The sequence below is a fragment of the Anguilla rostrata genome, chromosome 2, assembly GCF_018555375.3.
Source record: "Anguilla rostrata isolate EN2019 chromosome 2, ASM1855537v3, whole genome shotgun sequence".
Classification (NCBI taxonomy): Eukaryota; Metazoa; Chordata; class Actinopteri; order Anguilliformes; family Anguillidae; genus Anguilla; species Anguilla rostrata.
The window spans coordinates 63,581,524-63,600,802 of NC_057934.1; the positions used below are offsets into that span (position 1 = coordinate 63,581,524).

Consider the following 19,279-nt stretch of genomic DNA (forward strand, 5'->3'; position numbering starts at 1 on the left):
ACAGGATGATGTCAGAAAAATAAGGTACCTGCATTAACATAATGATTAATACTGAAAACAGTGCTATTACTCAAGATGTGTTTCTGACTCTTGCTTGAACTGTAGAACAGGTAGCTATTTCCATTCTTTTATTCCTGGACCTATTCGTTTATTACTGTGTCACATCATGACTTATCCCGCGCCCCCCACCCCCAGCATCAGACTGAACCATTGTCTCACCCTACATAGATCATCATTCTTTCTTGCAAAATGTCATAATACCATATGCTCTTCCCTCCTCTGAACAAAACTTCTCTTCTCACTGGCTATTAATCTCCATCACCTTACAAAACCCCCATTCCCCCCCCCCCACACTTTCCCTATTTAACTCAAACGCGGTTCGCCTGTTCGTTCGTTCGTTCGTTAGTCTCCTGGACCACGTGGCTCTCCCCGTCTCGCCATCCTGTCGGTTTTCACTTTGTCTCCATGACACCAGCCTGAGCACCAGATAGATTAATACGCCGTTACCAGAGACCCGACCCCGTGACCACACCCCGGCCAGTGTCACTTCCATGATCGATCATCCCACCAGGAGCACCAAGGACTCTCTCTGCTCATCTAACGACCAAATTTAGACCAGCGGGGACACCGAAATAATATGTGTTCCTGTCTTTGCTGTTCCTGTACCGCTCATATTATGGGCCACTGTGATGATTTGACTCAGAAATCCATGGAATATTGAGTACCAAATCTCGCCCCCAGCAACACCCCCCCCCCCCGCCCCCCCCCCACGCACACACGCACACACACACACACACACACACTCACACTTCTGTCTGAAGAAACGTGCAAGCCCTCAGGCTCAAAGCTCTGGGGACACTGTTCAATGTGCAGTGTTGACATAAGGAGAGATTTTGGGTATTTCTTCCTTCGCAAGCTGAATGTTTGCATGTTTCCCCCTACACTGTGAAAATAAGAAAGATAACTGAGAGACTGATGGGTTTCTGCGTTGGGAATATTACTAATATTACTAATATTACTAATATTACTAATATTAATCCACAGCAAGCACAGCCACAAGGCCCCGTTATCACAGATACCCTCTACACCTCAAAAAAGGCCTAAATGACCCCCCAGTACTCACTGTAACATCTCTATTAGAGTTTGATTCCCAAGCTTTACCTGGTGAAAACAGTGAGGAGTTTGCAGCACTCAGCTCCGACTTCAACCCGTTGCCAGGGTGGGGGTTTGGAGGGGTGGGGGTGGGGGCTGCCTGTGCGCCTCAGTCTTGGCTCTGAATGCTGCTCCGCGCTCCCACCGGGGATCGCAAATTGGACGCGAAATCTCCCCCCCGCGCCAGCAAGGGTCTGCCTTAGGGGACGTAGCAGCGAGGGGGGGTGGGGGAGGGGGGAGGCGCAGGGAGAGGTGATAAATCCCAAGGCGCTCCAGCAGCTGTTTTTCTCCCGCGCCAGATGTTGGCGTGCGGAGGGCGCTGCGGCGCACGCAGGCGTGCACCGACACACAGCCAGCGCAGCCACACAGAACGCCGCATTCAGAGCAGAACGCGGGGAGAGGCGTGGAGAGATACGCGCAGGGCTGCGGGCCAGACACGGAACACACAGACACAGAGGCGGCCTTTTCCCAAAGAGCAAAACGGCCGTAAAGATGTCAAAAATTCTTTTTGAGCACAAGTCATGAATGCATGACGCATTACGCAGTTAACGGAAAAAGACCAAGACACAATGAGATCACATTCACTGGGAAATGCACGGACACAAAGAAACACAAGGGGCCGAAACTCTGAAGAATATCTTCTCTGTCTGGTCCTTTCCCTGGTATTCCCTTTTTCCCACTCTTCCATCGGTCTGTTGGTGCAGGAAAAGCAACCACAATACACACACACGCACGTGCATACACACATGCATATACACATGCGCACGCACACGTGCATATACAAACAAACACATACACACGTGCATATACACATGGCGCGCACACACACACACGCACGCACGCACGCACGCACACACACACACTTCTGTCTGAAGAAAGGCGCAAGCCCTCAGGCTCAAAGCTCTGGGGACACACACGCACATACACACATGGCATTTACAAACACACACACACATATACGCATATGTGCATACGCGCACACACACACGCACTGAAATACACATTCATATGAATCTGCACACAGCACAGACTGAAATGTGTGAATTCAGAGTTTTAGTGTAGCAGGGCCTCCAGCGCTATTGAGCTCTACCAATTCACAGACCCCAGACGAGTAATGGAAATCAACACCAGCAGCTCCTCGAGAAGGGACAGTGAGTCCTCTTGGTCACATGACATTGTCCTAGCAATACCGAGACTTGAAAAGTGTAAGCCACTTATTTGACGCACACTACTCCCATCTACAGGCAATGGTTTACTTTCAAATGCACATTTGCTGAGGAACACTGCCACCTGTGGACGCAGCTTTGTAATTACCCAAACGTTTAGAACACCACATTCTAACGGTTCTCCTGAGACTTCCAAGTGACATAGCTGCTGTCAATTAAGGTTCAGTCTTACACAGTGTTTTTACAATTTAAAATGTACATGCTGTGCTAAGCGTTTTGTGAGGTAGAAAACAAAACTATGGCATTCATACTTATCATTTTAAGTTTTATTTATTTTTTTATAAAAGTATATTATTAAAAAGTATGATTAAGCATATAATGTTATTGTTATTGTTAATGTTATTCTGTGCTTTTTTTATGTCTGTTATCATCAAGCAATTAGAAAACTTCAAAAAACGAACAACAAAAAAACACGATCGCAGAGTAAATCCCAGCTATAAAGGCAACATTCTGTACCAGAGACCACAGTTCTGAAATTGTATACATGAGCAATTATGTGGCAATGTCTGAAAAACACTTCTGCTACGTTCAGCATGAATATTTACATTTTCTAAAACCACAAGCACAGAAGCTCAAGAAAACTCACCCCCTGAATATGTGTTTCCCAGTGTTTTGCAAAGATTTTGAGAGTGTTAATGTCAATGACATCAGTGATATATCACTGACATATGTTTCGGCCAATCAGCTGCTGACATTCTCCCCTTTAGGAAAGGACACTGAGCCTATAGGAGTTTTTCAAGTGCCTTTTTTTCTACTGGCCACATCTTTCCATGGAATTTTCTGCAGCAGTATGTTCTCACAGAATTAAAAAAAAAATTCAGTTTAAGATTTACAAAACTGACTATCTCGTTCTTCTTTTACTACATTGTATTGAGTTGGGGATGGACCGTGTTCTTAAAATGGGCTGTGTCCAAATAAGCGCACTTGCCGACTATTGAGTATAGTTGTTCAGTACACTGGATATGATAGATGTTAAGTAGGAAAAATTTTCCCTTCATGAGGTGTACTTAGAATCCCAGTATGATATATTTATCAGCGTAGCAGAGTATATTCGGAATCATACTTTTCAGGTAGTAAACAACCATTCTGGTCCTGCGATTCTGCCACACAGCGTTGCTTTAAAAAAAAAAAGAGACACAGCTTCTCTGATGTTCTCCTGCAACAAAAACAATGAAATGAGACTGGCCACACAAGCGTGGAACATCTGAACACACTCCCACAGTACGGCTGGAAAACAGTCTGGAGGATACTTTTCACATGCTGCCCACTGCGTACTAAAAATACGGACCGAGCAGTATGCAGTGTCCTAAGTTGAGAGTACATACTTTGAGGACACAGTAGTTAGCAGGCTGATCCGGACACGGCTTCGGACCTCGGCAGATCTGCCCAGACGGTGCCCCCATGCTGCTCTGTGCTGCCCTCTACAGGGGAGGAGGCGATTGACAGCTGCGTGTCTTTCTGTGTCTCGCAGTCGGGGCAGAATTCTGTGTGAGTCATACCCAAGGACAGTTTCACATAGGCGTAATCCTCTTTGATGTCCTCCAGCCAGCCCACTCTGTCCCCAGCCAGATCCCCAGATCCGGATCCAGCAGGGGGTACAGAGGGGGGTGCGGCACTCTTTTTGACCGTCCCGAGATCCGGTAGTAGGGAACAGTCTTGATTTTGCCGGATTATAACTTCTTGAGTCTTACAGGGGATGGGCATATAGGCACCTGGGTCCAAACCCAGTTGTTTGGGGGCTAAAGGCAGCTCTGTCTCTGACTCAGCAGGTCCCAACAGGGGACAGCCAATGTGAATGCACACATCCCGTGGCTCCGTTTCCTCCACGGACCACGCAGGGGACACGTTCTGAGGTACCTCCACGTACTCGCTCCCACACTGGAGGGGTGTTTTCGGGGCGGTGGGCAGAGGTGAGAGGGAGACGCCGTCCTCCACACTGGGCCCACTCACAGCCCCCTCACTCTGGGGCTCGGGACCAGGGGAGGGTGAAACGCCAGGGCCACTCAAACTAGCATTAGCGGGTACACCTGCCCCCTGCCCGGAGACCTGTTGGTACGGTCCATCTTCCTCAGCAGTAGTCAGCCACAGCCGCTGGACGGGATCCTCCGATGCACTAACCCAGAAAATGAATGTCTTAATACACCGAGTTAAAAACACCAAGCCGTTAAACAGGTAATATTAATTTGTCTGGAACAAAAGAATTGTTTCCTTTTAATTTTTAATTTTTTAATTTCAGTTTTTGACTTGATTATTAGAAGTCCTGCATGGTGATCTGTCTCTGACTCTCATTCCTTCACAGAAGTGAGTTTTACTAGGGTTACCAGTAAAATCCATCCATACTGAAATGCTCCTCCTAACTTTCTTCCTTCCTTCTAGTCACTAAGAACCGTTATCAAGACCAAGTCAATCAACTTCTCACTTCTTAAACCTCCTACAATACCCAGAATGCACAGCTCCTTTTCTCCTTCTCACTGAAAATCAGACTTGTGATTGCTCATTCTTTTAAACAAATCTTGATCAGTTAAATGTCCACAGATGAACAGGTTTTTTGACACCAGAGGGCTTTTTTGAGTTTTTAGATTAAGCCTGGACTCTGGACTCACAAACTCTGGATTGTGTTTTGACTGTGAACGGTGACCTTGCACTGAACATCTTGGGCGAATGTGCCGAAAGATCACAGTGTCTGAAAACCACGGTCATGGCCCACTGCATATCCTTTAGTGGCTTGTTAGGGTACAGAGTGCACAACTCGTTTCTTTGAGCTTTAATTCCCAACAGTCCCTTAGAGAATTAAAATAGCACACACTGAGATTAGAGTGTGACATTCAACAAGACAGAAATGTAGACTTCTCCAGAATTCACAATTTTATTTTCCAACGTCTATTTTCAGGATATATACTTGCAAAGCTGAATAAAAAGGAGTACCAAATACAGCATCTTGAACGTTACACTTTCAGCCAAGCTTGAGCCACACAAGCCTACGGTATGAAGAGTATATGTAAACTGAAAAACTTACTGTGGACTGCACTCAATTTCCTGGACCTTCAACACTTCAATCTTGCTGATATGAGCTCCCTCAAACACTTTCTGATAGGCCAAGCTGTTATTTGTAGACTTCTAAACGAAGAAGACACACAAAGAAGACTCACACACATAAAAAACATGCCCACGAACACTATACAGAATTTTCATAATTATTCAAATTGTTAAGATTTTTTTGCAGTCCATTTTCAATGGGGATTTCCAGTGGAGATACCCTAACTGACGTATATCCTGTCATTGGCGGTCTCATAACTTGGTCAGGAAAGAGAGGTAGTAGGACAGGGTGAGGACAGAAGAAGAAGCGAAAACAAGGGAAGGGGGAAGAGATGAGCTGAAAAAGATTTAGACAACGAGGAAGAGGAGGAGGAGCAGCAGACGGGTGAAACTCACCTTCCCCATCTCTTTCAGCACTTTACTCTTGAAGGGAGAAGGAACAGACACCACCCACACCTTCACCCTCCTGAAAGGTGAGACAAAGGTCACTGTGAGGTCACCCCGCTGTCGGTGCGTGAGCACTAAGGTGTCAGGAACACGTGTCGGCAGCGGTGCGACGGGTACCTTCGACAGGGGGGAATGGCGAGCAAGGTGAGCAACAGGCAGAGGACCACCGCCATCAGGAACAGGATGCAGTAGTAGTAGGGCCAGGGAGCTGTCAGCATAAAAAGATATACACACACACACACACACACACGCATGAACACACACACGCACGCGCGCACACGCACACACACACACACATTAGTATATGCAACACTCCACTTACTATTACCCTCCCAGCCCCCCCCCCACCCCCCAACACCTTATGTGCAGCTGAGCGTGTGACAGGCTGCTTCCCGTTAGTGGTGGTGGGGGTGGGAGGGGGGATGATGAGTCACCATGGATACGGCAGCTTCCTTATTAGGGCTAATGATGATGAGAGCACCTTGTCAGCAGTGTCTAATTGGAGGGGAGTAAGATGGACGACGCGTTCGCTGCACACGGCCAAGTTACATAGCCACACTGCTCTCTCTCACTCCCGGGGGGGGGGGGGTGTGGCCACGTGCGAGGGTGCACGGGCATCTCCCTGTCACACACCCGGCCTCTCGTTTCGCCCAATCACCCCGCTGAAGCCCGCAACCACGCCCTTAGCAACAACCGGTGATGTATCCGAGGGAGGAGGGGGCCAGGTTCGGCTTCCTAATGCCCAGTAAAGGCAGAAATTGATTGTGATCAGAAGTGAAGGGAAGAGGGCACTCTGGAATAATGGAGGACTGGCCCAATGGATGGGGTGGGGGGGGGGTACTAAGGTTACAGCGAAAGAGGTTCTGGACAGATAGGCTTGGATTTGTGGGGGTAGGTAACAGTTTCATTTTCTTTCTGTGATGGTTCTAGCGCTCTAGTAAACTATATTTTAAAAACAATTTAATTTAACATAACATTGTGACAGACGGGAGTCTTGCCCCAGGGGCATAGACTGCGCTCAGCTGCCGATGCCGTTAACTCTCCTCATTTGGCATCTTTGGGCTGAATCACTTTTAAAGTGAAAAATAAAACTCTCCAGCTTTCCGGGACTGGAGCTACAGAGCCCTGCTTTACACAGTTAGGGCTGTGCAGATTTGAATCTCGTGAGTCTCCAAACTGACAAAACAGACTGGGTCGGTGGGTGAGGCGGTAAATGGTAAATAGACTGCATTTATATAGCGCTTTTATCCAAAGCGCTTTACAATTGATGCCTCTCATTCACCAGAGCAATTAGGGGTCAGGTGTCTTGCCCAGGGTGGGGCTTGAACCGGCAACCCTCTGACTGCCAGACAACCGCTCTAACCTCCTGAGCTGTGTCGGCCCGGTGGTGGGACGTCACCTGGGTGTGTGTTCCAGTGCACGTGCTCTGACCAGTCGGAGGGGAGTCCCTCGTACACGCCCGTACCGGGGGTGACCAGGGCGCGCACCGCTGCACTGTATCCCGTGGAGGGCAGCAGAGAAGACTCAGGGAACTGGTGCGACGAAACCCCCTTAGGAACAGTGAAGTTGTTCGCCTCCTCCTGTATGGGGAGGGGAGGGGGGGGGGGGGGGGGGGGGGAGGCAGGGATTATAAGCAATGTGGACATGAAAGGTGTTTCTCACTCTCACCTCTCTCTCTCTCTCTCTCTCTCTCTCGCTCGCTCGCTCGCTCTATCAGGGCTGCCCAACCCTGTTCCTGGCAATCTGCCGTCCTGTCTCCAACCCTAGCAAAGCGCTCCTCATTCAAGGAGCTAGAGAACTCATTCAGCTGCTGATTAGCAGAGTCAGGTGTGTCAAATTTGGGCTGAAATGAGAACCTACATGATGGTAGATCTCCATGAGCAGGGTTGGGAAACCATAGAAATACATAAAGTAATAATCAAAATGTGCATATTTGCAAAACATAACAACAACAACAACAATAACAATAGTATTATTGTTTCTGTTAATATGGGGGAGGGGCTCGCGAGGCAGAGTAAATCTGAGGGAAGTGGTCATGGGTTGTGACAGGTGACCTGTCAGACTGAGGCATCTAGCACAACAGGCTGGAGGGACGGACGGACGGACGGACGGACAGACAGACACTCACTCACCGGTGTGTCAGATGTCCAGTAGCGCACCTCGAAGTAGATTGGGACTTTGGAGTCGCGTGGGGGGGGGGTCCAGCTCAGCTTCCAATCTTCCTTTACTTTCTCGAGCATCACATTGTCCGGGGGGTTTGGGCGGACTGGTTGAAGTGGAGGAAAAGGGTGAAACTCCAGTCAGTCCTCTCCCTGACAGCACAGTTTTTTTTCTGCTAGCCTTTTAGCTACACTACCCTGCAGAGCCACAACCGGCCACTAGGTGGGAGCACTGATACGCAGCTAAATCTCCTGATGCCATTTGCAGGACTAACAGGTGAATTTCACCAATGCACTGTGGATATTGCATTTCTTTACAATGCAGAGAATGTCTTCTTCTCACTATGTTATTTTTTGCCTTCAGGGAATAAAAGTAATATCCTCACAGCTTCTACCACAAATGAGCCATTGAAGAGCCATAACCATCTCACTACAGGACAACAGGTGTGTAACTGACAAGTGGACACAGCCCAAGACGAAGGTAGGGATGGAGGTATTGAACGAAGGATGAGGAAAGAGAAACACCCACTGTTTGTGCAACCCTCGATCATCTTGGTGTTGTACGAGGGAGTGAGCTCCACCAGCAGCTGCTCCGGCTGTGAGACTGAGAAACTGCAGCTGAGCCTCAGCGCGGACAGACCGGTGTCTACACTGAGACCGTCAGAACAGCACCACTTGACCCTGAGAGAGAGAGAGAAGGAGAGAGAGAGAGAGAAAGAGAGAGAGAGAGGGAGAAAGAGAGACAGGGAGAGAGAGACAGGAAAAGAGAGAGAAAGAGAGAGAGGGGGAAACCATCGTTATTATAATATACTGGGTGGCATGGTGGTGGTGGGCAGCACTGTTGCCTCGCAGCAAGAAAACCCTGGGCCGAGGCCTTTCTGCGTGGAGTCTGCACGTCCTCCCTGTGTCTGCGTTTCCTCCCACAGTCCAAAGACGTGCAGGTAGGCTAATTAGACGCTAAACTGCCCATAGGTATGAGTGCAGGAGTGAGTAGCATGTGTGCCCTGCAACGGATTGCCAACCAGTCCAGGGTGCAGTCCACCCTCTTCGGAAATATTAATGTAGAGTAGTTATGTGGATTACAGTAAATGGCATAGCTGACTGTCTGCTCACGATACCGGTTGCTAAATGCACCATACCCCCAGTTAATGGGTACTTTGTTTTTCATCGCTGAATGTCTTTTTCTTTTCTTACATATATATATACACATGCACACCCACAAACACACTCACACACACACACGCCAAACACACAGACACACACACACACACATGCACAAACAGACACACAAACACACACGCGCACACAGTTAGACTCACGGTGCAGTGGGATCGGTGCGGTAGGAGAGGTGGTAGGTGACAAGCTGGGCGAGGTCCGCCTGCAATTCCCAACTGCAGCTCATCGTTGTCTCTCCATCAAACTCACACTGCAGGTTATAGGGGCCTGGCACAGGGGCTGATGAAACACACACTGCAGGTTATAGTGGCCCAGGTACAGGGGCAAATCACACACTGCAGGTTATAGGGGCCCAGGCACAGGGGCCAATCACACACTGCAGGTTATAGGGGCCCAGGCGCAGGGGCCAATCACACACTGCAGGTTATAGGGGGAGGCGTAGGGGCCAATCACACACTGCAGGTTATAGGGGGAGGCGTAGGGGCCAATCACACACTGCAGGTTATAGGGGCCCAGGCGTAGGGGCCAAACACACACTGCAGGTTATAGGGGCCCAGGCGTAGGGGCCAAACAGACACTGCAGGTTAAAGGGGTCCAGGTGCAGGGGCCAAACACACACAGCAGGGGCCCAGGGCCGCTGGGTGAAATTCCCGGGCCCCAGGACACCCCCTTCCCCCCCAGGGCCCGTGGAAAACATTGACAGTGGCCCTGCTGGGGCCAAACACACACTGCTGGTGACAGGGACAGCAGCTGACACACCCACACAGGCTGGAGGAGCTCTCAGGCTCGGGGACCAGAGACCAGCGCCTCACTGATGTGCAAGCCCGTTCAGCCAGGTCCATGCCATGAGCTGAGGAAGCGGATGCGCCTAATGATGGAAATCAATCAGAATGTGCAGGGGGAGGCAATGCAACAAGAGAACCTGCATGGTGGTGTGGGGGTGGGGGGTGGGGGGGAAGAAATCTATGCACAGCAGCACAGCAGGGACGAGAACACTGCTGTGGGAAAAAAAAGCCTGCACCAAAAAGCCCCGTCTACCACAAAAAGCACCTCAAAATCAGAGCGAATTCAAAAAATAAGGAAATGTGAATGCACTGGACATGTGATTTCTTCTATAAATGCACTGTGACACAGGGAAAGGAAGAAGGAAATGCTTTCACAGCACATAGTTGCAACTGTCAACTTCCCCATCACTAACCACAGCTAGCGTACATTGACTGCTCATTATGAACCCCACTTGAATGGAGACGTAATGTAATATTTCTCTTCTGCCTTTTCTGTTAATGCCGCGGTAAGTTTTTCCTCTTTACACGAGTGCGGACACTCTGTCCAAGAGCTGGTGTGGATTTTTAAGACGGCATTTTTAACCCTCCCATCGAATTGTTTTTTACTTTATTTTTTTTAATTTTTTTTTAATGGTGATGCCACACGAACTTCCTCATTCCACTCGATGTTTCCGGCCGCTATTCTCTCATTTCCCCAAAACGGTAGTGAACAATGGACTCCAGGGTCCGTATTTACTAGCCACGCGGGAAATCCCCGTCAGGGCTGCAAATTTCTGCGTCGCCGCACATCTTCAGTTTAGCGGAACATTCTCTAAGACCGGTTATGCTAACGAGCGCAGCCGCAGCGAGCTTGTTTAAACGCACTGCCGGTATAAATTTCAGGCGTAATGATTTTTTATAATAAATCAAATCATACATCATTTTAAAAAGTTATTTGTCCTTGAAAAGTATGGTTTTAGGAGTGTATTCTCACATTGGATGCTAGGTGACCAAAAAAAGATCATAGCAAATATGGAAAAAATTTGTCTAGTTGGCGTCCATATAAGCCCCGCAAATCCTTAGTAAATATGGTCCCAGGTATTGGTGCAGTAATTGATACAGCAATAATATCATTAAGAAAGGCTCACCCTCTTCAGTCTTCCACTCCACCAGGGGGCTCCAGTCGCTCCACCGCCCCTTTCCTCCCCGACTCCTCACCCCAGCCTCATACCGGCAGCCAGGTGCCAATGAGTCTGACTCGATGACTAATTCCTCCTCAGAAACCTCCAAAACCTGAAGAGAAGTTATTTAGATGAGATCACACAATACAGATGTGGGCGCACACACACACACACACACACACACGCCTACTCAAATACACATGCACACATATACCCGTACAAAACACAGGCAAACACACTTACGCAAGCACACACACATGCAAACTCTCTCTCACACACACTCCCCCACGTAAACACACACACACACACACACACACACACACACCAGCAGGTGGACACCCAGGCAGAGGTTCGCGCCGTGTGGAAATGTGCCACTGTAACTTTTCAGCAGGGCGCAGAAGCTCAGCGCTGGAACCAAACTGCCTGGATGCTGCATTTGATTTGATTTCATTTTCTTAACTGACCTAAATTTAAGCAGGAAGGTCCTACTGAGACCAAGGTCTCTCTTACAGAGAAGCCCTGCCACAGACAAGACAAAAAAAACGTCTATTTATTTTTATTTTTTTTAAACAATATTTACCGTCCAGTCCTGGCCCGTCCGCCTGTACTTCACTTGGTAGTTCAGAGTTGGGTAGAGGATTGAGGAGGGAGGGTAGGAGCTGTTCCAGCGCAACGCTCTGCCCCCTCCTTCCACAGCTCTTTGGGACAGGCTGTGGGGGGGGCGCACTCTCACTGCACAAAGAGCAAAAAATCGAAAGAGCTAATGACAACAGCGAGGGCACTCTAGCGAAGGAGCCAGTCTCAATGACACGCGCATCACGTCAAACCCTCGCGAAACCTCCGCGTCTTTATTCTGCCCCGACAAAGGCGGGATTAGCCACAGAGCGCAAGCACATTAGGAGAGGAACAAAGAGCGGGCCGCCCCAGACGTCCAGGACTGACCCAGCTGGGACACCGAGAGGTTCCTGGAGAGGCCGGGGGAGTGAGGGGTCTTGAAGAAGAAGTGGTCCTGGTTCCAGATGCCGAACAGCGTGGTGTTGTACTGGCAGTGGGGCGCGAGCTGGCCGTCGGGCAGCAGGACGGGGGGGCCGCGAGGCTCACACGCAGACTCACTGATAATGAAAAGGACGGGGGGGGAGGGGGGGGATGGGACAGATTACACAAAAGGTTCAATGTTGAGCTTTCAGGTCTAATCTGAGTTTTCGGCCTTGATGAGCGCCTGCTCCCCCACCCCCCCCCATCCACTCTTTACTTCTGCCCTCCTCTCCATCTCATCTTTCTCTTTGCAGCCCTTAAAACTCTCTCTTCCATTAAATTGCCCCGGCCTTTCTAACCCATAAACCAAATGAGCTGATAGTTTCTATTCTTGCCCCGTGCATCACACGCACACTGCCTTGGAGCCCCTCCCCTACTCCATAACTCTCTCCGTTAAGCACGATTCAGCAGGTGTCTTCTCCTCACCTGTTATCCTCCTCGTCCCAGTGAAAGAGAGACAGGGGGGCTTGTGAGTGTGTCCGATTGTCCTCTCTCCAGCTGCAGCGAATGTAGGAATTGTAGTCATTGTAGCACTCCAAGGAATCCAGCACAGTGGAAGCTGCACGGAAGCATGCTCAGCATTAACCCATTGAAGAGCAGCCTTCTTGGAATGTTTTTATTCTTCAAAATTCTAAAGTCAGTGTTCTAGAACTCCATTATTCCCCAATACCAGTGGTGATTGTTACATCAACGTTAGAACATTCAGTTAAGAAGATTCTAATCACATATATGTGATCTTACACCCTAGATGGTTCAATCAACAGTGACGGAGTACATTTAACTCTGATAGACCACATTTTATTCTGCTAGAGTACATTAAACTTTGCGAGAGTAGATTTTATTCTGACAGAGTACATTTTATCCCTACTGGACTAATACGGCCTTTGTTAGTGTTGAGTCAACGCAGAATACTTTACTGCGTGGAGAGGGAAGTGAGGTGGAGATCTAAGTGGCACGTGTCAATCAAACTTAAATCTGTGGAATCTGCCATGCAATGAGCGGCATGAGCGCAGCAGTGAACAAGCAGGAGCTTCAGAGCATTTCCCCCGGGAGGCGAAGCGTTCTCACGGTTCTGTGCAGGGCAGCGTTCCGATTCAGAGGCCAGCGCCAGGGCAGGGAGGAGAGAAGCACGAAGGGCCCAGAAGACGAGCATCCTGCTCGGGGACCAGACGGGAGCCAAGCCCCTCTGTGGACAGAGCGCCTTCCGAAGCCTCCAAGGGAGCGTGAGGTTGAGCGCTGAGCACAGGTGCATAACCTGAAAGACAGCGGATGTGACGGCTTCGTTTTTTTTTTTTGTGTGTGTCATGTTTTGTTTTTTAAATGGTCCCAGGATTGTAAATGTGTTTGCAGTTATGTAATGTTTAATTTGTAACCAGCAAAATGCACAGCGTAAAATCAGCTCTGATAAGAGTAGGCTACATATTATAGAGCTATTTGCGTTGTGAACGCTTACCTGGATGTTAAGAAGCCAACAAAAGCAGCTTTCCTTACCTATTTGGACGTTAGCAACTCTCACGGTAAGTTACGAAGTTGCTTGTGTACCAGTGTTCACTTCCATTTTTTTTTCATGAATAAAGCCCCATGCTTCATAATCTGAGGATGTGGCTGGTCTCATGTAAACACTGTAAATGTGTTTACTTAATTAACATATGTATGTGCAGGAAAAAGAAAACTGCGTACACACATTATATGGCATTTTCATTTTCTGACAGAATTATTCCACCTGTGATGCTGAGAACTGTTAGATTTATGACCCTTCCCTATAACACGTTGACTCGAACACGCTCTTAGGAATGGCCACGCTGACCTTGTGGGGGGCAGTCTACACCCAGTTTTTGCAGACGTTAAAAACAGAGCAATTACCTTTGTCACTATGGCCACCAGCCATGATAAATCAGCTGCAGCAGGTCAAATGCATACATTTCCATTCTCTCCTCCCATATTTTTGCAGTCTAGCATCAAAATGCCGTACAATACATATGCATTATGTTATCTGGACACCAAATGTGTGTAGCACATGTGGATAATCGCTTTAAGTGAAACAAAACAATGTAAGTCTTGCTCTGAAGTGATTTTGACCATGTTGCAAAAAGTGCAACATTGGAACTCAGTGGTAGCACAGCCATGTTTGTATTACTGCAGGCAATATGCTCATTATAGCATTACGCAAGAACTGATGTGCGGTAACGTTTCATGAGGTACAGTGAACGTCATGCTTGTGTCATTATTGTGTTAGGAGGGTGACCATCACCCCACCCCTTTGCTGCTCCCCCTCACCGCCACCACCGCTCCCCTTCAAAACACAGGAATGATAGCATTACCCCTCCATTTTACAAGAGTTGTAGTGTATTTTAGGCTTGTGTCATTACTGCTAGGTAGTTGGAGGGTAACCAACACCTACCCCCCCCCACCAGTTAAGAACACCACCCATAAATTTGCACCAAAACATAACAATGCAATTTTTTTCTACATATTCCTCAACAGGTTTTAAGAGTTAAAAATTTTAGTGGTTAAAAATGGTTCCCTGCAAGGTCTCAGGACATATTAAAGACATTTAACGACTTTCTCTGAACTCCAAGTACGTTTTATTTTCTGTGTAGTTGTTTTTAAGTAACCACCATTAAGGCAGGTACAGTACATTAGGTACAGGTACAATTTCTCTAAATAAAACAACCTTCACTGTTCCACAGCTAATCAGGCATTAATCACAACTGATTCCATCGGACTGAGGAAAAGATCATTCCATAAATGCAGAAGAGATTCAGTTTCATTTTCATTATTAGAATTTCCTTGATTGCAAAAACATCTTTTAACATTGAGGCTATTTAAATACTCAAGCCACTGGTTATAATAAACATGCTTATGTAATGCTTTATATGAATATCTGTCTATTAACTAAACAGAAACACAATACACAACAACAAAAAACCAAACCAATGTATCAAGCGCGCGCGTGTTGAAAATCCAATAAGAGATACAAAATATCAAATGTGGAGAACATTAACCTAGTCCACAGGGAAGACAAATTCACATTATGACTTACTTTGTATGCATATACATAAATATATCACATGTAAACCTATGTATAAATTAAAAATATGTAATGAGCTACAATTCCACTATGTTTCAAGTTGCAACGGAAAAGTAAGGTTTCATGTGGGCAACACGTTCTATAGATTCAAACTTCTACACTTCGTCCAGTCCAGATCGAAACAGAAAGGAATATATAGCCTAGCCAAAATTTGGCTACTCCCGACATCACCCTCAACTATCAGGATACGATTCATGACTTTCAATGTAAAAACCAAGGAGAGAATTGTTTCTGATTGGGATAAAACTACATTGAAAGAGAATAGACGGGAATGGAAATAAGTCGGAGGGAAGACAATGTAGAAAGGGCGACGTACGGGGGGTAATCAATTAAAAGTTTCAGACGACCTCTTTACAACAGAAATTAATAAGAAATCAGAGTAATCTCCGTCATAACGGCTTTTCTGACAAATGTAGTCGAACGCGATCCCACGCTAAACCAGGCTTTTATTTCATTTGCAAATGCCAGTCATGTGAACAACAACCGTGAATAGCTATCAGAGATTTTCCACGAATCAACCTGGGCTAAAGCTTTGACACAATTCAACAACATGCACAAGCGTAGCCTAATTGTGTTTTCTGTCAATGGTTAACTTTGTCGAAGGACCCGATAATGTAAAGAATGTGATGAATAGGCCTATACATATCTCTGTTCAAAAGCTAGCCTACTTACAGTACCATAATGTTCTAAAATATACCCTGCAATATGGTTGTATTTTGACAGTGATTTCCAGTCACTTGTGCGTATACGGTAGGCTGCCAACAACGGTAAATCAGGCTACATTAAAAGAAATCTCGCAAGACAGTAGGTTATAGGATACCAACCTTCCCACACGGCGATGACCCAAAGTGACCGTGGCGTTTTCAGACCGTCGGGTTCCTCCTCCTGTCCGGTCTTTTAAATACGGCCCCATGCCATGTTGCATTTGACGCTAGACCGTGTTTGCTGATGTTGGCTGAAATATTCTAGCCCTACTCCTGGACTTCCTTTAAACTTCCTTACTCGATTTTTTTTAAACCGCTCAACTTAGTTTCGAAATCTGTTTCAACACTACACTGCATTATTGATGAATAGGTAGTTTACAGGCAACAACGCTCAATTTGCGGAATTCCCTCAATTCTTAGATCACATTTGAACAGTTAATCACTGACTTTTTCTATTTTCAATTACAGAATATGTAAGGGAAAGCGGGACATAACTAACGGTTTTCGTATTTGGCTCAATTCAGGAATAATACTAGAGATAGGTTAATTATTTTTAATAGAAACAAAACAACCTACATCCATTTGCTATGATTACACATTTCAATTATATTTCTGGGGCATTCACTGGCAATTTCTCTGAAAGTACCGAGAGTGAAATGTTACAATTAAACCCGAAGTTGGGATGCAAACCAACGCGGCGCAAGTCTTCGTAGCTTTAAAATTTAACACAAATTAAGGCAGTTCAACACAATTCCATGTTGCATGCTTTTCGTGGCCTGCCTATGTCAGTGAAAATCTAGGCCTAACGCAAGACTGTAGGCCTTATTCTCCGGTTCCCGTCTAAAATCTATTCAATCCAAACACCTTTATCAGTCGATGTCACATGTCACCAATTTGCCATAATGTATACGGTCAGGCTTTGTTTCAGTATTTTTAGCAGCCTTTTCTTTGTTTGCGAGTGACATATTAGGCTACGTTATGTATTGATTTTAACATTATGGGTTTTGCTTAACTGAATTTTCAGACAACAGCCTACATTTAGCTTTTTTTTTCTTTTTTTTGATAATATCTTATATATTGTCATTCTGTAAATACCAAAAAACATGTTTTAACCTAACCAACCGCTTTAGTCCAGATCAGGATCGCGGTGGCAAGGGGCAAGCAGTAACCTAACCATCACCTTTAAATGACAAAATGTGCTTTTGTAATACATACAGAAGGATATAGGTGGCTTTTATTTTTATTTTTATTACTCCTTAACCGCAATCAAATTTATCTCATTTTTTAAACCTCATGATTGGCTTGAGGGGTGCGTGTGCGTGCGTGCTTTACGGTTTTTAATGGATAATTTTTAAGTGGATAGTGGGATAGTCATTGTATGAGCAAAACTTGCTATCAGAGTAGCATTAGAGCAGAACCTGCAATCTGGAGCCAATAACCAACTGGTAGCTGCCTTAAGCTCCAGTTTATAACAGGTGCCGATTTGATAAGTCTCACATTTACAAAAATTACTAAACATGTTAAACATTTATTTTTAATGCTAGACCTATTTACATTATGAATTATATTTCTGAAATATGTCATTCAGAATTCATAGAGTGCCTGTGATATGGCAAATGCATTGAATGCTTACGTTAATACTTTGAATATTAAAACACTGAGTAAAGGAGCATCTAGGAAAATGTCATTTTGCACAATATATGCATTTTGAACTACTTAATTAAAACCTCTCTTTGAAATTTATATTTAAATATGGAAGACTGCCACATTTAATGCTCAGCTTTCCAGAAAGCGATACTTGTGTATAAGCAAAAAGAGAAGAGAGAGCAAACACCAGGCCTGTACCCCCAAATAGAAAATATAAAATATCAGGTTAAAAAAAATAAAATCCTCCATCCTCCACTGGTCAGCCTGGTTTAAACATTGAAATAGTTACCATCCTGATATGGTGTGCGTAATCCTAGATCAAAAAATGTGATGGATTCTTATTGTGGGTAATATTCATATGCATTTGTTGTGTGAAGACAAAGACATTTCCTCTTGTTAATTTCAAAACAATGGCCAACAAGAAAGAGAGGTACACACCCACATCCTTCTGGTGCTGCCCATGTCATGTAGGCAGCTGAAAGGCAGGACCAGGAAATGTGACACATTAGCCCTCTGAGTTCTTGATGATCTTTGGCATCTCTGTTGGCATAAATACACCCCAATCTGGGGGGCGACATAGCTCAGGAGGTAAGAGCGGTTGTCTGGCAGTCGGATGGTTGCCAGTTCAATCCCTGCCCTGGGTGTATCGAAGTGTCCTTGAGCAAGACACCTAACCCCTAACTGCTCTGGTGATTGAGAGGCAACAATTGTAAAGTGCTTTGGATAAAAGCGCTATATAAATGCAGTCCATTTACTATTTAGCAATCTGAAACAATGGCAGATGTGGAGTACAATGCAGTTCAAGGATTGTTTTCCCCCACAAGGTCCTTAGCAATGAATCATTAAACGATTAACACCTTCGCCCTTCCCCCGCACGGGTTCCAGGCAAAAAATTTTTTTTACCAGAACAACAAGGTAAAATAACAGAGACAGAATGTAAAACGTTGCGACCACTTTCCCGTGCGCCGCCCATAGCTGGCCCGCTTTCCAGCCGCCGCCAGCTCCTCCTACATGCCGGCAGAGGATCGCTTTCTCGGCCTTTCTTTCTTGCTTGCTTGCTTGAACAAATCTCTAAAAATGTGAATGAAAAAAAAACCGGAACGCAAATCATAAACGCACTCTCGATGTGAGCTCCCAGTCTCGGCCCTCCTATTATGTTTGGGGTCAATTTGACCACATCCAATGTTTACTGTCTCTAAAAATATGGTTACCATACTTTTTGAAATTAATGTCCTGTACACATGTACGCATCAGTGTTGTTGGGGTCATTTTGACCCCAAACTCTATTGTTATATAAAACCATCATTTTGATCTTGTTTTTGTTGTGTTGGCTGAGGGCACTTTCACATTAATTTGTGTGTGTGTGTGTGTGTGTGTGTGTGAGTGAGAGAGAGAGAGAGAGAGAGCATGCGTGTGTGAAGAAACCATTTCTCTTTGCATTTGTGCCTCAACACAAATGCAGGCGTATATTTTCTGCCACTGAGGTTCTGTCACAGATCTTGGAGGGTGAAAGTGATTTAGATGAAGATATGTCTGAGACTGAGGATAATGTTGAGGAGAACCCTGACTACGTGGCATCCTCCTCTGATGATGAGAATGAAGCCTTTGAGATACCACATTCTGACCCTCCTTTTGTTTCTCAACCACCAAGAAACCTTCCT

General features: G+C 46.1%; 1 protein-coding gene across 2 annotated transcripts; it reads right to left on the reverse strand.

The window, feature by feature from the left end:
* Positions 1-3,224: 3,224 nt before the first annotated feature.
* LOC135248814 (cytokine receptor common subunit beta-like) lies at positions 3,225-18,778 on the reverse strand. Of its 2 annotated transcripts, none has more exons than XM_064323762.1 (14): positions 16,092-18,778; positions 13,245-13,431; positions 12,603-12,735; positions 12,084-12,253; positions 11,722-11,873; positions 11,109-11,253; positions 9,340-9,475; positions 8,550-8,701; positions 7,994-8,127; positions 7,225-7,441; positions 5,979-6,069; positions 5,811-5,880; positions 5,395-5,495; positions 3,225-4,491 (listed from the first exon to the last, which is right to left on the reverse strand). In XM_064323762.1, the coding sequence occupies exons 2-14, from the start codon at positions 13,426-13,428 to the stop codon at positions 3,720-3,722; spliced, it is 2,457 nt and encodes an 818-aa protein (XP_064179832.1). In that variant the 5' UTR covers positions 13,429-13,431; positions 16,092-18,778; the 3' UTR covers positions 3,225-3,719. The 2 variants fall into 2 exon arrangements, with proteins under 2 accessions (XP_064179832.1, XP_064179833.1); XM_064323763.1 differs by having other exon boundaries at positions 7,261-7,441; positions 16,092-18,773.
* Positions 18,779-19,279: the final 501 nt, after the last annotated feature.

Excerpts from the sequence above, each read along its gene's own strand:
- LOC135248814 (XM_064323762.1), bottom strand. The coding sequence starts at position 13,428 with ATGCACCTGTGCTCAGCGCTCAACCTCACGCTCCCTTGGAGGCTTCGG. Across the intron at positions 9,476-11,108 it reads GGAGTGGAAGACTGAAGAGG|CCCCTGTGCCAGGCCCCTAT; the intron begins GTGAGCCTTTCT and ends GTGTTTCATCAG. Across the intron at positions 8,128-8,549 it reads GATCGAGGGTTGCACAAACA|TCCGCCCAAACCCCCCGGAC; the intron begins GTGGGTGTTTCT and ends CACTTCAACCAG.